We start from the raw sequence: 19,210 nt of genomic DNA, 5'->3' as shown, positions 1-19,210 counted from the left end.
CGGATGTTTGAGGTCCATACCGTTAATGAGGAGAGAGGGGGAGCATCGGGTGCAGGACAGGGGAGTGGAGGGGTAGGGTAAGATGAGGAAGAGGAGGAGGAGCTAGGGAGAGCTGTTGATAGTGTGGCGGAGATTGCAGAATCGTTAGGAGAAAGGGAAGGATGAGGAGGTCAAAAGGTTTGATGGTGATTGGGTGAGGCACAGTGAGGTGTTGTTTGAGATGGCAGAGCGAGACAAAAGGTTGAGGGGGCAGAGCGAGGAAGAAGGTTCGAGGAGATTGAGGTGAGAGTTGGAAGGGAGAAGAATCGGGGAGAACACTTTGAGGAGGGATGAGAGGGGAGAATTACAACAAACAAACAACAGGCATTTTAAGGCCATTTTCCCTGCAAGAGCGGGGGTTAGCCTTGTGGTCCCCATGACAATCTTCTCCATCTTGCCCTATTTTCTGCATCTCTCCTTGTTAACCCCCTTGCCCGCATTTCTTCTTCCACCATCTTTAGCCAAGTCTTTCTTGGTCTTCCCCGTCCTCGACTTCCTTCCACATTCATTTCCATCACTCTTCTCAACCAGTCACTTTCATCCTTCCTCAACACACGACAAAACCATCTCAAACTGTTTCTCTTCACACCATCAATCACAGGCTCTATTCCCATCATCTTTCGCAATTCATCATTTGTCTTCCTCTCTCTCAACGATACTCCACACATCCACCGAACCATTCGCATTTCCACCCTTTCCAGCCTTCGTTGCTGCTCTACGTTCATTACCCATGTCTTGCTCCCATAAATCATAACACTTCTCACACATGCAGCATATACCTTTCCCTTCAGCTTCAACGACACTCCCCTCCTCGTCAGCACGCCACTCAGTTCCCAAAACTTCTTCCATGCACATCTCACTCGAGCAACCGTTGCCTAGTCTGATCCGCCATCTCCATTCAGCATGTCTCCTCGGTAACAAATTTTTTCACACCTTCCAGCTTCACGCCGTCTCCAAGATTCAACTCAACATTTCCTCCAGCTGCAGCTCCCTCTGTGCACACCTTCCACTTGAATGTAGCTGCCACATTGGTTAATGACCCACTCAAACCACTACATTTTTGATGAACCCACTCAGCGCACATTGTACATTGAATGGAATTCACTCCGACACCCTTCCTGCACACAGCACATGGCCACTTCCCAGTTCTTTCCACCTCATCACATGCTTTACCACTTGCCATCACCTTCGTTTTTCCGATATTCACCTTCAGACCTTTTGTCTCCATACATTCCTTCCACTTGTTCATCTTCTCCTTCAGTCCATTCATACTTTCCGCAATCAACACCAGATCATCTGCATACAACAACTCCCACGGTAAACCCTCTTTTACGTTCCGAGCCAGCACCCCCATCACAGCTACAAATAGTAGTGGACTTAGTAACGACCCCTGATGCACTCCCACCTTCATCTCAAACTCACCACTGTTCGCGTCCTTCGTCCTTACAGCTGTGCGCGCTCTTTTGTACATTGCCATCACTACTCTGGTCAACTATTCCTCCACTCCTAACTTCCTCAATGCCCATGTCACTACTTCACGTGGAACCCTATCGAATGCTTTCTCCAGATCAAAAAACCCAAGAAACAACTTCTTCCTCTTCTCCATGTACTTCTCCTGCAACCACCTCACAATAAAAAGCACGTCTGTCGTTCCTCTTCCTGGTATAAATCCAAACTGCATTTCGTCAATCTTCACTTTCTTCCTTATCCTCCTCTCCAACACCCTTTCCAATACCTTCATTCCATGCTCCAATAACTTTATCGCTCGATACAAGCCACAGTCCAGAGAGTCACCTTTCCCCTTGTATGGAGGGACGAGGGTACTCAGTTCCCAATCCACAGGAATGCAGCCTTATTTCACCACCAGATTGCAGATCTCTGTCATTCTCTTCACACCCCAATTTCCCGCTGCCTTCAACATATCTCCCACAACTCCTGTCGGCCCTCCCGCTTTTCGACTTTTCATTGCTTTTATCACTTCCTCAACTTCCTTCTCGGTTATCTTCTCTGCCTCTGGTTATCTGGTATCTGGTTCTGGTTATCTGGTTCCTCTGGTTATCTCTGGTTATCTTCTCTTCTCTAAAACTGGGTTACTCTCTATGTTGCCATCCCATTCATTCTCTGCATTCAACAGCATTTCCATATATCTTTTCCAACTTCCTTTAATTCCATCTGGGTCCACAACGATTTGTCCCACTTCATCCTTCAAACAACTCACCCCCATCACATCACACCTCTCTTTCGCTATCTGCTTTGCAATCCTGAATACTGCTCTCTGACCCTCTTCCAAATCCAAGCGTTCTCCGAACATTTTCCTACATGCCTCCTGTGCCTTTGCAACCTCTTTCTTTGCAGCCTTCTTGGCTGCCTTATAACTTTCATGCTCTGCCTTTTCTGCCCCCATACCCTTCGCCTTCTGCCACTCCTTGAACTTCTTCCTCTTCTCGTCAATCTTCTTTCCAAGCTTCAAGAGGGGAGAATTGGAGAAAAAAAATTTGAAGGGGAGGGGAGGGGGGGGGAGGAGTTTTGAAGGGGAGGGGGTGAGGAGAGAATTTAAGAGGGGTGGGGTGAGGGGGGAGTTTGGGAGGGGAGGGGTGAGGGGGAGTTTAGGAGGGGAGGGGTGAGGAGGGAGTTTAGGAGGGGAGGGGTGAGGAGGGAGTTTAGGAGGGGAGGGGCAAGGGGGGAGATTTGAAAGGAATGGGTAAGGGGTAGTTTAGGAGGGGATGCGTGAAGGGGGAGTTTGGGAGGGGAGGGGTGAGGAGGGAGTTTTGGAGGGGAGGGGTAAGGAGGGAGAGATTTGAAAGGGATGGGTGAGGGGGGAGTTTAGGAGGGGAGTTTAGGGAATGTAGGCAGGAAGAACTTGTTGTTTTTGCTTCTTGTTGTTTTGAACTTGTTGATCTTGTTGCTTCTTGTTGTTTTTGGCAACTCATGCGCATCTACGTTTCCTATAAGCTGTATTGTTAGGATATCATTCCCAAGACAAAGTGTCCAACGTATTCATATATCCAAAGTTGGGGACAAACTTGGTCCTGATTATTTCACCATGAAAGCATGATTATTTCACCATGAAAGCATGATTATTTCACCATGAAAGCATGATTATTTCACCATGAATATTTCACCATGAAAGCATGATTATTTCACCATGAAAGCATGATTATTTCACCATGAAAGCATGATTATTTCACCATGAAACCGTGATTATTTCACCATGAAACCATGATTATTTCACCATGAATATTTCACCATGAAACCGTGATTATTGCACCATGAAAGCATGATTATTTCACCATGAATATTTCACCATGAAAGCATGATTATTTCACCATGAAAGCATGATTATTTCACCATGAATATTTCACCATGAAACCGTGATTATTTCACCATGAAACCATGATTATTTCACCATGAAATCATGATTATTTCACCATGAAACCGTGATTATTTCACCATGAAAGCATCATTATTTCACCATGAAAGTATGATTATTTCACCATGAAGGCATGATTATTTCACCATGAAAAGTGTCATTATTTCACCATGAAATCATGATTATTTCACCATGATTATTTCACCATGAAATCATGATTATTTCACCATGAAATCATGATTATTTCACCATGAAATCATGATTATTTCACCATGAAATCATGATTATTTCACCATGAAAGCATGATTATTTCACCATGAAAGCATCATTATTTCACCATGAAAGCATGATTATTTCACCATGAAAGCATCATTATTTCACCATGAAAGCATGATTATTTCACCATGAAAGCATGATTATTTCACCGTGAAAGCATCATTATTTCACCATGAATGCATGATTATTTCACCATGAAAGCATCATTATTTCACCATGAATGCATGATTATTTCACCATGAAAGCATCATTATTTCCCCATGAAAGCATGATTATTTCACCATGAAAGTATGATTATTTCACCACGTGAACGTGGTTGATTTTTTCGTTTGTCTATTTTAAATCGCGAGGTTTGCTCCTCAGATGGATTGAGGTGCCGGAGCGGCGCTCCGGTACATGTTCACCGGCAATCCTACACTCCTGTTTAAAATGCAAAGATACAAATCAATGAAGTATCATTTAATATCAACGTCGTATCACATTCATAATTATTATCGGTTTACCCGTTTTACTCATTAATTAGCCACACGGCTTACCTGTGAACCTGTCCAACCCAGCAAGGCAAACGCATACTGGCTGGAGGGGCACACAACAAAATCGACTCTCACGGCCCTTTCTCGAGTCTCGGGGATCTTCTTCTTCGGATGTGTTGTGTAATGGCTCGTTGCAGCCTCGTTAACTTCGTGTCGCCCGGTGACCTTATCATCTTCGCGGCTGGTGACGCGAGGACACAGTGGCAGCCGGAGGATGGTGAAGCACCGTTCAAAGTGGTCCATGGTGCTTTTGGACTCGTTTAGGCCTGCAGCGTTTGTTCCTTTGTACGTGTTGTCTCTGTAGTCCTGAAACATGACACAACCCTGAAAGGAGAGTCGACTTTGAGTGGATGGCAGAACATTAAACGGAAGACAAAATAAAAGGAGAGCTTCATAGTGTTGCTCTCACCATAGTAATGTCTCGTGTTGAGTTTGACGTTTGATAGATTTGGTGCCAGCAGGGATATTAAGGTTCAAACAAAAAAATGCTTCCCATTATGTGGCACCTTTGTCGCACATCTTTGAATACCTAAGATCTCGATACAAAAACGTCATTCTCTGTCCTGGGAAAAACGGCACAGTGGGTTGGGCGAAGCCATGGTGATACGTTTGGTGCAATTACGGTTCTTTATTCTCACTGGTGGTGATCCCTGGTGTTGGGCTAGTGGCTAGGGTGCCAGCTAAGGATCCTAGGATCCTGGGTTCGAATCCCGGTCAATCGCTGAATTAACGCCAGGGGGGTTGACTCAGCCTGTCATCCTTCCGAGGTCGGCAAATTGAGTACCAGTTCACTGGTAATTCCCTGCTTGTCGTTAAAGGCGGCAAAAAGGGTTGGCGTCAGGAAGGGCATCCGGCCGTAAAACATTGCTTCAAAAAGGGGACCGAAAAACAACAACAACCACGGTTCCCGAAAAAGGCCAACCCCCGCTTGCGGGGGAAAATGGCCTCTAAAGGTGTTTTTTTTAATTTTTTTTATTTTATTCTCACTAGTGCTTCAAAAATTATCTCATCTTTACCTTGCAATGACTCTCCTTCATGGGATGCCATTCACCCTTCAATAAGAGGCCTGTACTTCGACAATCAAGGAAGAAATATGGGTTCCTGGCTTCAAAGTTAATAACTGCAGCAATTAGTTGATAAATAAATGCGAGAAATACATGCAGATCTGTGCGACGATGGCATCGATATTGTGGGAATGTGAAGCTGTTGAAATGGCAGTGATGGATTGGGTTGATGGAACATTGATTGGAGTATGCAAACCGCCAATGGGAAGAAAGGATGAGTTGATGTTTCCCATGTGAATCTATCGTTAGAGCAAAAGAGAAATAAGGCTCAATGCCCAAAATATCAGTTTCTTCTTGCTTCCCATTGTGGTTGGATAACTATGTCAAATGGTGGTTGGCATACTACGTCCGATGGTGGTTGGCATACTACGTCCGATGGTGGTTGGCATACTACGTCCGATGGTGGTTGGCATACTACGTCTGATGGTGGTTGGCATTCTACATCCGATGGTGGTTGGCATACTACGTCAGATGGTGGTTGGCATACTACGTCCGATGGTGGTTGGCATACTACGTCCGATGGTGGTTGGCATACTACGTCCGATGGTGGTTGGCATACTACGTCCGATGGTGGATGGCATACTATGTCCGATGGTGGTTGGCATACTATGTCCGATGGTGGTTGGCATACTACGTCCGATAACGTTCTGTCTATTCCAACCATCGTTGTACATGTCCAACGATGCAGGCCGCATGAGCCTCATGTCGACTAGTTTCCCATTGCTAATTGTACACATCGCTCAATACAAAGATTTCTCCACAGCAATTAGGAAGTTCTGCTGTTTGTTTTTCACAAGCAAATTCTGGTGACAGATTGAGATGAATAGTAAAAGGTAAAGAAAGTGCAGTGTTAGTGAAATAAAGTGTGACTACAACAAGCACTCGTGGGTATTTCATCGATGTGGATAATGAGGGGGAAATGATCAAAACTCGAATATAAATCAAATTTATTTTAGTTGTACAAAGAAAAGTCAACGGGAATAATAGAGGTGGGGGGGGGGGGGGGTGTGGGGGGGGGGTGAAATGATGAGTTTGACAATGGAACCTAAAGTGCCAATCTATATTTGAGTCTTACCCTGAAGAATATGCCACTTGGTATAACTTGGGTTCACGATAATAATAATAATAATAATAATAATAATAATAATAGTAATAATAATGATAATAATAATAATAACTACAGATGACCGTCACCGGGAAAATAATGAGGGCTGTGCTTGCAGAATACGAGCCAATCTGCCTGTTCACAAACAGAAAGACAAACAGACAGACAAACATACAGACAAACAGACAATGAGACAAACAAGCAGACAAACAAATAGACAAACAGACAGACAAACAGACCAAAAAACAAACAAACAGATAGACAGACAGACAGACATACATACATACAAACAAACAGACAGACAAACAGACAGACAAACAGACAAATCTAAGAGGACTGCCGGAATGTACTTTATTTTTATCGGCCATTTTGGATCAAAATGGCGGGAAATCTATACATGTATATACGCTAAGCAATGGAAGGTAACTGAGTAAGTGTATGCATATCTCTTGTACTTTTAGAGTTATAGTGGTTTGAAATATATTTTAAATGAAAACTCGACCCCCCCTGATTTCACGTTTTGGGTGACCTTGAGCTTGACCTTGGGCCTAGAGAGTTAAAAATTGGGCACAGTCTATTTCAGGGCAAGACAAATATGTGTGTAAAGTATGGCGATGCTATGTGCAACGATGTAGACGCAGTACTGCACACAAACAGACAGACAGACAGACAGACAGACAAACCAACCAACCAACCAACCAACCAACATACTTGCCGGAATCTATTACGGCAAGTAACAAACAGACAGACATTGGTGAAAGCATGACCTCCATCGAACTATGGTGTCAAAGCTAAAAATATGGAACAACAATTGGAGTAATTCTCAGGAAAAACTGTTTAAAACGTACGACGTATAATAAAACATTCCCTCCTAATAATCCATTAACATTGTGGGTTTTTTTTGTTTTTGTTTTTTGTATACAGAATCGAGGCTTGTGAAAGAGCTAACATTTATCACACAAACAAATCAAACAGACAAACAAAATATATAAAAAGAGGGAGTGGTAGACAAGATGGGAAGAGAAGGGGAAGCACACAAACACAACATTTGAGAGCAGGGACATCGGGAAAAATGTGGGAGGGAGAGGGCTTGGGGGGAGGAGGCGTGGGAAGGGGGAGGGGGTGGGAGAAGTATAAAACACAAGGACACCAAGGACTTCCAGGAAAGAAGATGGTATTTCGAAAAAGTGGATTTGGGGTGAAATTAGCAGGGGGAGAAAAGATCAAGGTTTTGGATGGGGGAAGATAAGAGATGGTGGTGAACAGCTGTTTTAAAGACCTGGAGTGGGATTGAAGAGAGTGAGGGAGTTTGTTCCAGAGGCGGGAGAAAAAAGGAATGAAGGAGTGAAGGTGAGCAGAGAGTCTTGATTTTGGCAGTTTAACCATAAGAGGGTTGCATGCAGATCTTGTGCGACCTGCAGGAATATTTGGGGTACAGAGCCCAGAGAGATCTGGGGGGGCAAGGCCGGAGAGGAGTCGGTAGAAGATGGAAAGACCACCAACCTGCCTGCGGTGAGTGAGTGAAAGGCCCTCGGAGTTAGCTTCATCACGGGAGATTCCAATGATTCTGAACGCTTTGGTTTCAACAGCGTGAAGACGAGCTAGGTGTGAGGTAGGAGCACCAGCCCAGAGGGGAGAGCAGTATTCCATTGAGCTGTGGATGAAAGCCATGTATGTGGTGAGGAGCTCAGGTGTGCCAAGGAAGGACTTCGCACGACGGAGGATGTCCAGTCGGCGACTGGCTTTGGAGGCCAGATTTGAAATGTGGTTTTCCCAGGAATGATCATGGCAGATAGTGAGACCCAAAAGCTTGAGTGACAGAACTTCTTGGAGAGGATTATTCAGAAGTGGATGGGAGGGTTGTCCAGTCTGTCTCTTCGGAGAGATATCGTAAGAGTGTGAGATTTGTCAGGATTGAAAGACATGTTCCACTTGTTCGCCCAGTCTGTGATTTTGTCCAGGTCTGCAGAGAGTGAGGAGGCTACAGACTGCCAATCTGAGGGATGAGGAATGGAGCGGCAGAGAGTAGAGTCATCAGCAAAGAAATAGAGAGGATTTTCAAGAGAGTCAGAGAGATCATTGATGAAGACCAGAAAAAGCACAGGGCCCAGAACACTGCCTTGGGGAACTCCAGCCTGAACAGGAAGAGGAGATGAGAGAAACCCATTCAGGGCGACACGTTGACTACCACTCGAGAGGAAGTCTGCAAGTCATGCATGGAGATTTCCATGGATACCCTAAGAGGATAGTTTGGTGACCAGGGTGTGGTGCCAGACTGTATCAAAGGCACGTGATATGACAAGGGAGACAGCACTGATTTCCTGTTTGGCAATGAGGACCTCCATCCATTGTCGAGACAGCAGAAGCAGCATGTCCAGAGTAGAATGATCTGCTCTGAATCCAAATTGATGATCAGAGATCACACCATTGGAGAAGAGGAAGGGTGGGTACGACTGGGTACGGTTGGTACAGAGAGGGATGGGTTTGGGACACAAGATTTAAAGGCAAACACAGAGTTGAGGCGTTCAGCTTTTTCACGTGCGGAGTCAGCTTTGTAGCCGTTTGAGGTGAGGGAGGGGATGGAGGGGGAACAAACACCAGAAACAGATTTGACCAGACGCCACCAGGATTTGGAAGAGGGAGACAGATAAGAGACTTCGGTCTTGAGAACGGAGAGATATTGTTTCCTGGCTCTCCTGAGGGTGGACACACACTTGTTTCGGGCTTTGTGAAAGGAAATGAGATTTCCTTCCGTTGGATTTGCTTTCCAGGAGACGAAGGCAAGTTGTTTCTGGGCAACAGCCTCACCACAAGATTCCGTGTACCATGGACGGGAGGAAGGGTATGACAACTGAAGACGAGATGGGATAAATCTGTGCATGAGAGAGAGCAATTTACTTTGTAAGAATTCCCAGGATGAGTTGATGTCAGAGGCGGTAGAGATGGGAGACCAGTCCAGATGATTGATGGCTGCTTGAAGACCGTCCCAGTTGGCCTGAGTGAAATGCCAGACTCGTCGACGCTGAGGAGGTATGGTGTCTGTCCGTGCGTTTGTCTGTCTCCTGTTTACGATGGCTGCTTCCCATGTTGTGTTTGAAAGGTTGCGCATGCAGGCAAAGCTCAACATCCACTTTTTTATCACCCCTTACAGTAATATTTCAATGAACGTGAACATCTGGATTAAAGTAGCTTTCATAAAGATCTTCATGGAGTAACAACTATTTAAAATCGGTATATTTGGCCCTTTTTTAGACAAATTGAACCTCCACCGCCAAATGTTGCACCACCATTTTACGGTGGGCAGTAAAAGGAGCTCAAAGCTTTGGCTCTCAATGATTCCAAGAGTGCAACACAATGAATCCTCAACTAACCAATCCAAGAGTGCAACACAATTAACCCTCAAATTAACCAATCCAGGAGTGCAACACAATAAATCCTCAATTAACCAATCCAAGAGTGCACTACAATTAACCATCAATTAGCCAATCCAAGAGTGCAACACAATTAACCCTCAATTAGCCCATCCAGGAGTGCAACACAATTAACCATCAATTAACCAATCCAGGAGTGCAACACAATTAACCATCAATTAACCAATCCAGGAGTGCAACACAATTAACCCTCAATTAACCAATCCAAGAGTGCAGCACAATTAACCCCCAATTAACCAATACAAGAGTGCAGCACAATTAACCCTCAATTAACCAATCCAGGAGTGCAACACAATTAACCCTCAATTAGCCAATCCAAGAGTGCAACACAATTAACCCTCAATTAACCAATCCAAGAGTTCAGCACAATTAACCCTCAATTAACCAATCCAAGAGTGCAACACAATTAACCCTCAATTAACCAATCCAAGAGTGCAACACAATTAACCATCAATTAACCAATCCAAGAGTGCAACACAATTAACCATCAATTAACCAATCCAAGAGTGCAACACAATTAACCCTCAATTAACCAATCCAAGAGTGCAACACAATTAACCATCAATTAACCAATCCAGGAGTGCAACACAATTAACCCCCAATTAACCAATCCAAGAGTGCAGCACAATTAACCCTCAATTAACCAATCCAAGAGTGCAGCACAAGTAACCCTCAATTAACCAATCCAAGAGTGCAGCACAATTAACCATCAATTAGCCAATACAAGAGTGCAGCACAATTAACCCTCAATTAACCAATCCAAGAGTGCAGCACAATTAACGCTCAACTAACCAATACAAGCATGCAGCACAATTAACCCTCAATTAACCAATCCAGGAGTGCAACACAATTAACCCTCAATTAGCCAATCCAAGAGTGCAACACAATTAACCCTCAATTAACCAATCCAAGAGTGCAGCACAATTAACCCTCAATTAACCAATCCAAGAGTGCAGCACAATTAACCCTCAATTAACCAATCCAGGAGTGCAACACAATTAACCCTCAATTAGCCAATCCAAGAGTGCAACACAATTAACCCTCAATTAACCAATCCAGGAGTGCAGCACAATCAACCCTCAATTAACCAATCCAAGAGTGCAGCACAATCAACCCTCAATTAACCAATCCAAGAGTGCAGCACAATTAACCCTCAATTAACCAATCCAAGAGTGCAGCACAATTAACCCTCAATTAACCAATCCAGGAGTGCAACACAATTAACCATCAATTAACCAATCCAAGAGTGCAACACAATTAACCCTCAATTAACCAATCCAAGAGTGCAGCACAATTAACCCTCAATTAACCAATCCAGGAGTGCAACACAATTAACCCTCAATTAACCAATCCAGGAGTGCAACACAATTAACCCTCAATTAACGAATCCAAGAGTGCAACACAATTAACCCTCAATTAACCAATCCAAGAGTGCAACACAATTAACCCTCAATTAACCAATCCAAGGGTGCAACACATTTAACCCTCAATTAACCAATCCAAGAGTGCAACACAATTAACCCTCAATTAACCAATACAAGATTGCAGCACAATTAACCATCAATTAGCCAATCCAAGAGTGCAGCACAATTAACCCTCAATTAACCAATCCAGGAGTGCAACACAATTAACCCTCAATTAGCCAATCCAAGAGTGCAACACAATTAACCCTCAATTAACCAATCCAAGAGTGCAACCCTCAATTAACCCTCAATTAACCTTAACCCTCAATTAACCAATCCAAGAGTGCAGCACATGAAGAATCTCCCGCGATGAAGCTATCTCTGAGGGCCTTTCACTCACTCACCGCAGGCAGGTAGGTGGTCTTTCTGTCTTCTACCGACTCCTCTCCGGCCTTGCACCCCCAGCTCTCTCTGTGCTCTGTCCCCCAAATATTCCTACAGGTCGCACAAGATCTGCCAGCAACCCTCTGATGGTTAAACTGCCGAAATCTCGGCTCTCCGCTCACCTTCACTCTTTCATTCCTCTTTTCTCCCGCCTCTGGAACAAACTCCCTCACTCCCTTCAATCCCACTCCTCCCTCCAGGTCTTTAAAACAGCTGTTCACCACCATCTCTTATCTTCCCCCATCCAAAACCTTGATCTTTTCTACCCCCGCTAATTCACCCCAGATCCACCTTGTTTGAAATTCCAACTTCTTTCCTGGAAGTCCTGGCAGTGTCCATATGTTTTATACCTCTCCCACTGCCCCCTTCCCACGCCCCCCCCCCCCAAAGCCCTCGCCCTCTCTCAGATCTCTCGATGTCTCCATGTCTCTCGGTCCCTGCTCTCAAATGTTGTGTTTGTGTCCTTCCCCCTCTCTCCCCATCTTGTCTACCGCTCCCTATGTTATATGTTTTATGTGTCGGTTTGTCTTTCTGTGTGATTAATGTTCGCTCTTTCACGAGCCTCGATCTTGTATACAACAACAAAAAAAAAAAAAAAAAAAAAAAAAAAAACACAATTAACCCTCAATTAACCAATCCAAGAGTGCAACACAATTAACCCTCAATTAACCAATCCAAGAGTGCAACACAATTAACCATCAATTAACCAATCCAAGAGTGCAACACAATTAACCCTCAATTAGCCAATCCAAGAGTGCAACACAATTAACCCTCAATTAACCAATCCAAGAGTGCAACACAATTAACCCTCAATTAACCAATACAAGAGTGCAGCACAATTAACCATCAATTAGCCAATCCAAGAGTGCAGCACAATTAACCCTCAATTAACCAATCCAAGAGTGCATCACAATTAACGCTCAATTAAGCAATACAAGAGTGCAGCACAATTAACCCTCAATTAACCAATCCAGGAGTGCAACACAATTAACCCTCAATTAGCCAATCCAAGAGCGCAGCACAATTAACCCAAAATTAACCAATACAAGAGTGCAGCACAATTAATCCTCAATTAACCAATCCAAGAGTGCAGCACAATTAACCCTCAATTAACCAATACAAGAGTGCAGTACAATTAACCATCAATTAACCAATCCAGGAGTGCAACACAATTAACCCTCAATTAGCCAATCCAAGAGCGCAGCACAATTAACCCTCAATTAACCAATCCAAGAGTGCAGCACAATTAATCCTCAATTAACCAATACAAGAGTGCAGCACAATTAACCCTCAATTAACCAATCCAGGAGTGCAACACAATTAACCCTCAATTAACCAATCCAAGAGTGCAACACAATTAACCATCAATTAACCAATCCAGGAGTGCAACACAATTAACCCTCAATTAGCCAATCCAAGAGTGCAGCACAATTAACCCTCAATTAGCCAATCCAAGAGTGCAGCACAATTAATCCTCAATTAACCAATACAAGAGTGCAGCACAATTAACCCTCAATTAACCAATCCAGGAGTGCAGCACAATTAATCCTCAATTAACCAATACAAGAGTGCAACACAATTAACCCTCAATTAACCAATCCAAGAGTGCAACACAATTAACCATCAATTAACCAATCCAAGAGTGCAACACAATTAACCCTCAATTAGCCAATCCAAGAGTGCAACACAATTAACCCTCAATTAACCAATCCAAGAGTGCAACACAATTAACCCTCAATTAACCAATACAAGAGTGCAGCACAATTAACCATCAATTAGCCAATCCAAGAGTGCAGCACAATTAACCCTCAATTAACCAATCCAAGAGTGCATCACAATTAACGCTCAATTAAGCAATACAAGAGTGCAGCACAATTAACCCTCAATTAACCAATCCAGGAGTGCAACACAATTAACCCTCAATTAGCCAATCCAAGAGCGCAGCACAATTAACCCAAAATTAACCAATACAAGAGTGCAGCACAATTAATCCTCAATTAACCAATCCAAGAGTGCAGCACAATTAACCCTCAATTAACCAATACAAGAGTGCAGTACAATTAACCATCAATTAACCAATCCAGGAGTGCAACACAATTAACCCTCAATTAGCCAATCCAAGAGCGCAGCACAATTAACCCTCAATTAACCAATCCAAGAGTGCAGCACAATTAATCCTCAATTAACCAATACAAGAGTGCAGCACAATTAACCCTCAATTAACCAATCCAGGAGTGCAACACAATTAACCCTCAATTAACCAATCCAAGAGTGCAACACAATTAACCATCAATTAACCAATCCAGGAGTGCAACACAATTAACCCTCAATTAGCCAATCCAAGAGCGCAGCACAATTAACCCTCAATTAGCCAATCCAAGAGTGCAGCACAATTAACCCTCAATTAACCAATACAAGAGTGCAGCACAATTAACCATCAATTAACCAATACAAGAGTGCAGCACAATTAACCCTCAATTAGCCAATCCAAGAGTGCAGCACAATTAACCATCAATTAACCAATACAAGAGTGCAGCACAATTAACCCTCAATTAACCAATACAAGAGTGCAGCACAATTAACCTTTTTAAAGTCCATGAAATAATTTAAATTGGTAAATTAAACAAAACTTTTCCCATCATTGGGAATGGATACTTTTGCTAGTTAACGATAAAATGTACAACGGCCAAACTTTGCTCATCTCTATCTGTATTTTCTATATTCATTATGGAAAATGATTGACCACACAGTTTTCCTGCAATAAGGGGATTGTGATGGACACACAGCGGTTTGATGGTTGGAGAGTCCGCTTTGAGTCGGGGAGGTCGGCGGTTCGAACCTGAACCCCATCCGAGTCATAAAGACTTTAAAAACTGCTGCTTCCTTGTTTGACGCTCAGCAATTAAAAAGGAAAGAGCACGGACAAACAACATGGGGTCACATCCAATGGAGGTGGGGATTTCTCAATTTCCCCACCGACTTGGAAGAGAAAAGCGAGGCCACAAGATGGGGAGGTTGGCACCGGGAAGTGACGTAACTTCCTGCATGGTCAGCGGCCATGTTTGTTTCAAGTCAATCCGGTTTTGCGTATTGTCTGCCTGTATGCAATAGCTCTTCCATTTAGTCTTTTTCAATGAAAATCTTCCCTTCTCCATGAAAATTTAGGTTTTTCTCAAATATCTATTTTAGGCCTATCTCAAATTTAGGACTATCTGTGCTCTGTCCCCCAAATATTCCTAAAGGTCGCACAATGTCTGCCAGCAACCCTCTTCTGGTTAAACTGCCAAAATGAAGACTCTCTGCTCACCTTCACTCCTTCATTCCTCTTTTCTCCCGCCTCTGGAACAAACTCCCGAACTCTCTTCAATCCCACTCCACCCTCCAGGTATTTAAAACAGCCGTTCACCACCATCTCTTATCTTCCCCCATCCAAAACCTTGATCTTTTCTACCCCCGCTAATTCACCCCCAGATCCACTTTTTTGAAATACCGACTTCTTTCCTGGAAGTCCTTGCAGTGTCCTTGTGTTTTATACCTCTCCCCCTCCTCCCACCCCCCCCCCCCCATTCCCACGCCGCCTCGCCCCAAGCCCTCTCCCTCCCAAGGATCTCCCGTTGTCCCTGTTCTCTGCTGTTGTGTTTGTGTGCTTCCCTCTCTCTCCCCATATTGTCTCCCGCTCCGTTTATCGTATGTTTTGTGTGTCCGTTTGTTTTTTTGTGATTGATCTTCGCTCTTACATGAGCCTCGATCTTGTATACAAAAAAAAAATCTCAAAAAATACAAAAACCAGGCCTAAAGGTGAAGAATGAGGATTGTGAGGATCAACCTCAAACCATATTTTCTAAAACAAAATTTTGCAACTGCAGCAATAACTGTTTTCATGCCCCAGATGACACAAAATGTATTGTTATAATAATTAAATAAATAAATAAATCTAATTAATAACAATGGGCCTTTTCATTCAGAATGGAAAGACTTAATTAGTGTGCAATGATGGGCAATGATGGGACGACGCAGTTTAAATGGTGAGCATGGTCATATATCCCATACTCATCAATCTCTCTCAATACTCTTTAGGTCGTCTACATATTACATACGTGTGGGTGTAGGGGTGTGTTTATTGTATAAAAATTAAGTGGTTCTTCTTGAGTGGTTTCAAGAGGAGATAATTGTGCTGGGAACATCGATAAACAGAACAGAGCTACTCAAAAGGAAAATTACATTTCACAAGGAACAAAACCCTTCACTTTACACTTCAACAACTGCAATACAAATGACTGCGAGTCCCTCCTTTGAGGCCTGCCACAAAAGCAGGAACCAGGCAGACCTACCTGCTCGTCCAGGTATTGAAGCAATTTGCACAACAGCCCGACTTCACCACCTTCATCGGGGTGAGTCAAAAGAAGGTCGACATCATGTCCAACATCCTTTCCCCTGTGGACATGAGCAGGAAATGCCCCATTATCTTTCACGCTCACAAAACAATGCCGCGACTCAAAAGAACCTCCCCAAAGCAAGGCCTCATTTACAGGAAGGCACAGCCTCAAAAACAAGGATAGCTTTTGAAAAATCAAGGAAAGCATGGAGCTCATTAAGAGATTACATCAAGGTGCTGCCAAGATTCCAAATAGTAGTTAATTTGCACAATAATGGAGCACTTTCTAAAGGATCCACGGAGGATCCACACCAGGCCTTCCGGTCGTCGCTTAAGAGAGTCTCAAAGCAGCTGGAATTACACAAATACCGTAAAAAGGAGGTCTACGCCATAAACACCTGCGAAACCCCCCGGTGATGGCGATGAAAGAATTGGGCACCAAAGCACGTATCGCTCCAGCAATGGTATCGGCTTCGACGTGGCTTACAGGCCTCGCCAGGTCGGTGTGATATTCAAATCCTGAAACAGATAAAAGTCATCAAGTCATCTCTCGTTTGCCGGATCAATGGCTAAGTATTTGTATTCCATTCCACATACTTTCAACTGTTATGATCAACTGTCAACAAACCCTCAAATAAACTCTGGCAATGCGGGGCCATCTACATATTACGTACGCAAAAAATGTGAAATTTTTACGTCTGCCTAACGTTTGTTGTCATCCAAACAGATTAAACAGCACACACACACACACACACACACCCACACACAAACACACACCCACACACACAAACACACATGCAAACACACACCCACACACCCCCCCCCCCCCCACCCCACACACACACACACACAAACACACACAAACATGCGTACACACAAACACACGTACACACAAACACACGTACACACAAACACACGTGAACACACACACACACACGCGCACACTGATGAGACAAACACTAAACAGAGCCACTGAGCTTGGGGAAATTCCGTCACTTACTGGGATACTCCGAGTACCAGCGACGTCATAACAATAGCGACACTTTTCTCAGGAGGAATTTCCTCCTCCCATGGTTGCCAACCTATTGGGATTGTCCGTGCTCTACCCTTTCAAATGCTGAACGACAAGCATGGAAGCAGGATGCACCATTTTCCGGTCCATACCGGACTCAAACCGGTCCATACCGGATGGGTGCTTTTTAGGAGACACCATGTTACTGGATGACCGTTGACTTCCGACGAGAGCTCATCCACCCTTTGCCAGGTGTTGTTTTTAGTCCTTGCAGAGTGTCAGTCACCCTCCCTACTAGCAAAGTCATTGAGGGGTGTTGGTTTACTCAAAGCCAACCTGACCATGCAGCAGATAGCACTGGGTTACATGTTACCTGTGGCAGTCCCAAAAAGACTGACGTGAAAGAAATGTACAAAATGCCCCTCACACCAACGTATTGGCGTATAGCAGCAATTGATGTTTCAAAGTAGGGACAATATATCTTAGGGACAACAAAGTCATGAAATAAATGAGAATTATCACTTGTAGGGTGTATAATAAGTAATTCAAAATATAGCAAGTACAATTGCTGATACATATCAGTTATACTCGTATGACAACTGACATCAATAAATGCATATATGTATACGTATATGTATAATATATGTATAATACATACATATATATATGTATAACATATATGTATAATATATGTATAATTACATATATGTATAATTACATATACGTTATACATATATGTATAATATATATACACTACATGGCCAAAAGTATGCGAACACCCCTTATAATTAGTGGATTCAGCTGTTTCATCCACACCCATTGCTGACAGGAATATATAATCAAGCACACAGCCATGCAATCTCCATAGACAAACATTGGCAATATATTGGGCCGTACTGAAGAGATCACTGACATTCAACTTGGCACCGTCATGGGATGCCACCTTTCCAACAAGTCAGTTCATCAAATTTCTGCCCTGCTAGAGCTGCCCCGGTCAACTGTAAGTGCTGTTATTGTGAAGTGGAAACGTCTAGGAGCAGGAACAGCTCAGCCGCGAAGTGATAGGCCACACAAGCTCACAGAACGGGACCGCCGAGTGCTGAAGCGCGTAAATATCGTCTGTCCTCGGTTGTAAAACTCAGCACCGAGTTCCAAACTGCCTGTGGAAGGAACGTCAGTGCAACAACTGTTCGTCGGGAGCTTCATGAAATGGGTTTCTATGGCCGAGCAGCCGCACACAAGCCTAGGATCACCATGCGCAATGCCAAGCATTGGCTGGAGTGGTGTAAAGCTTACCGCCATTGGACTCTGGAGCAGTGGAAACACGTTCTCTGGAGTGATGAATCACGCTTCACCATCTGGCAGTCCGACGGACGAATCTGGGTTTGGCGGATGCCAGGAGAATGCTAACTACCAGAATGCATAGTGCCAACTGTAAAGTTTGGTGGAGGAGGAATAATGGTCTGGGGCTGTTTTTCATAGTTCGGGCTAGGCCCCTTAGTTCAAGTGAAGGGAAATCTTAACGTTACGACGTACAATGACATTCTAGACGATTCTGTGCTTCCAACATTGTGGCAACAGTTTGGGGAGGGCCCTTTCTTGTTTCAGCATGACAATGGCCCTGTGCACAAAGCGAGAACAATACAGAAATGGTTTGTCGAGATCGGTGTGGAAGAACTTGACTGGCCTGCACAGAGCCCTGACCTCAACCCCATCGAACACCTTTGGAATAAATTGGAACGCCAACTGTGAGCCAGGCCTAATCGCCCAACATCAGTGCCCGACCTGACGAATGCTCTTGTGGCTGAATGGAAGCAAATCCCCGCAGCAATGTTCCAACATCTAGTGGAAAGCCTTCCCAGAAGAGTGGAGGCTGTTGTAGCAGCAAAGGGCGGACCAACTCCATATTAATGCCCATGATTTTGGAATGAGATGTTCGACGAGCACATACGGGTGTGATGTTTGGGTGTCCACATACTTTTGACCATGTAGTGTATATCTGTGCAGTCTGTCTTGTCACTGAACTACTCCCTCAAACTTTTGTGAAATCGTACCAAACCTCTGGTATGCATCTATCTCTCCCGTGTATATGTCCTGTGGGAATTCCGTGGTGGTGAGGTGTTTTGAATTACGTGGTGGTGAGGTGTTTTGAATCACA

At 43.9% G+C, this 19,210-nt stretch overlaps 1 protein-coding gene across 3 annotated transcripts in view; it reads right to left on the bottom strand.

The window, feature by feature from the left end:
* Positions 1-19,210, bottom strand: part of LOC137423841 (DNA-directed DNA/RNA polymerase mu) — a 135,158-nt gene that overhangs the window by 33,021 nt on the left and 82,927 nt on the right. The window contains exons 7-9 of one of the 3 annotated variants that reach the window (XM_068111385.2): positions 16,439-16,559; positions 15,997-16,099; positions 4,222-4,542 (exon numbers count right to left, since the gene is read on the bottom strand). In XM_068111385.2, the coding sequence (XP_067967486.2) occupies positions 4,222-4,542; positions 15,997-16,099; positions 16,439-16,559 (545 nt within the window). The remainder of the gene's footprint in view (positions 1-4,221; positions 4,543-15,996; positions 16,100-16,438; positions 16,560-19,210) is intronic. The other 2 variants (XM_068111387.2, XM_068111388.2) reach the window with 2 other exon arrangements.

This window comes from Myxine glutinosa, chromosome 3 (genome assembly GCF_964187855.1).
Source record: "Myxine glutinosa chromosome 3, kmMyxGlut1.1, whole genome shotgun sequence".
Lineage (NCBI taxonomy): Eukaryota > Metazoa > Chordata > Myxini > Myxiniformes > Myxinidae > Myxine > Myxine glutinosa.
This window is presented reverse-complemented; position numbering and strand designations above follow the sequence as displayed.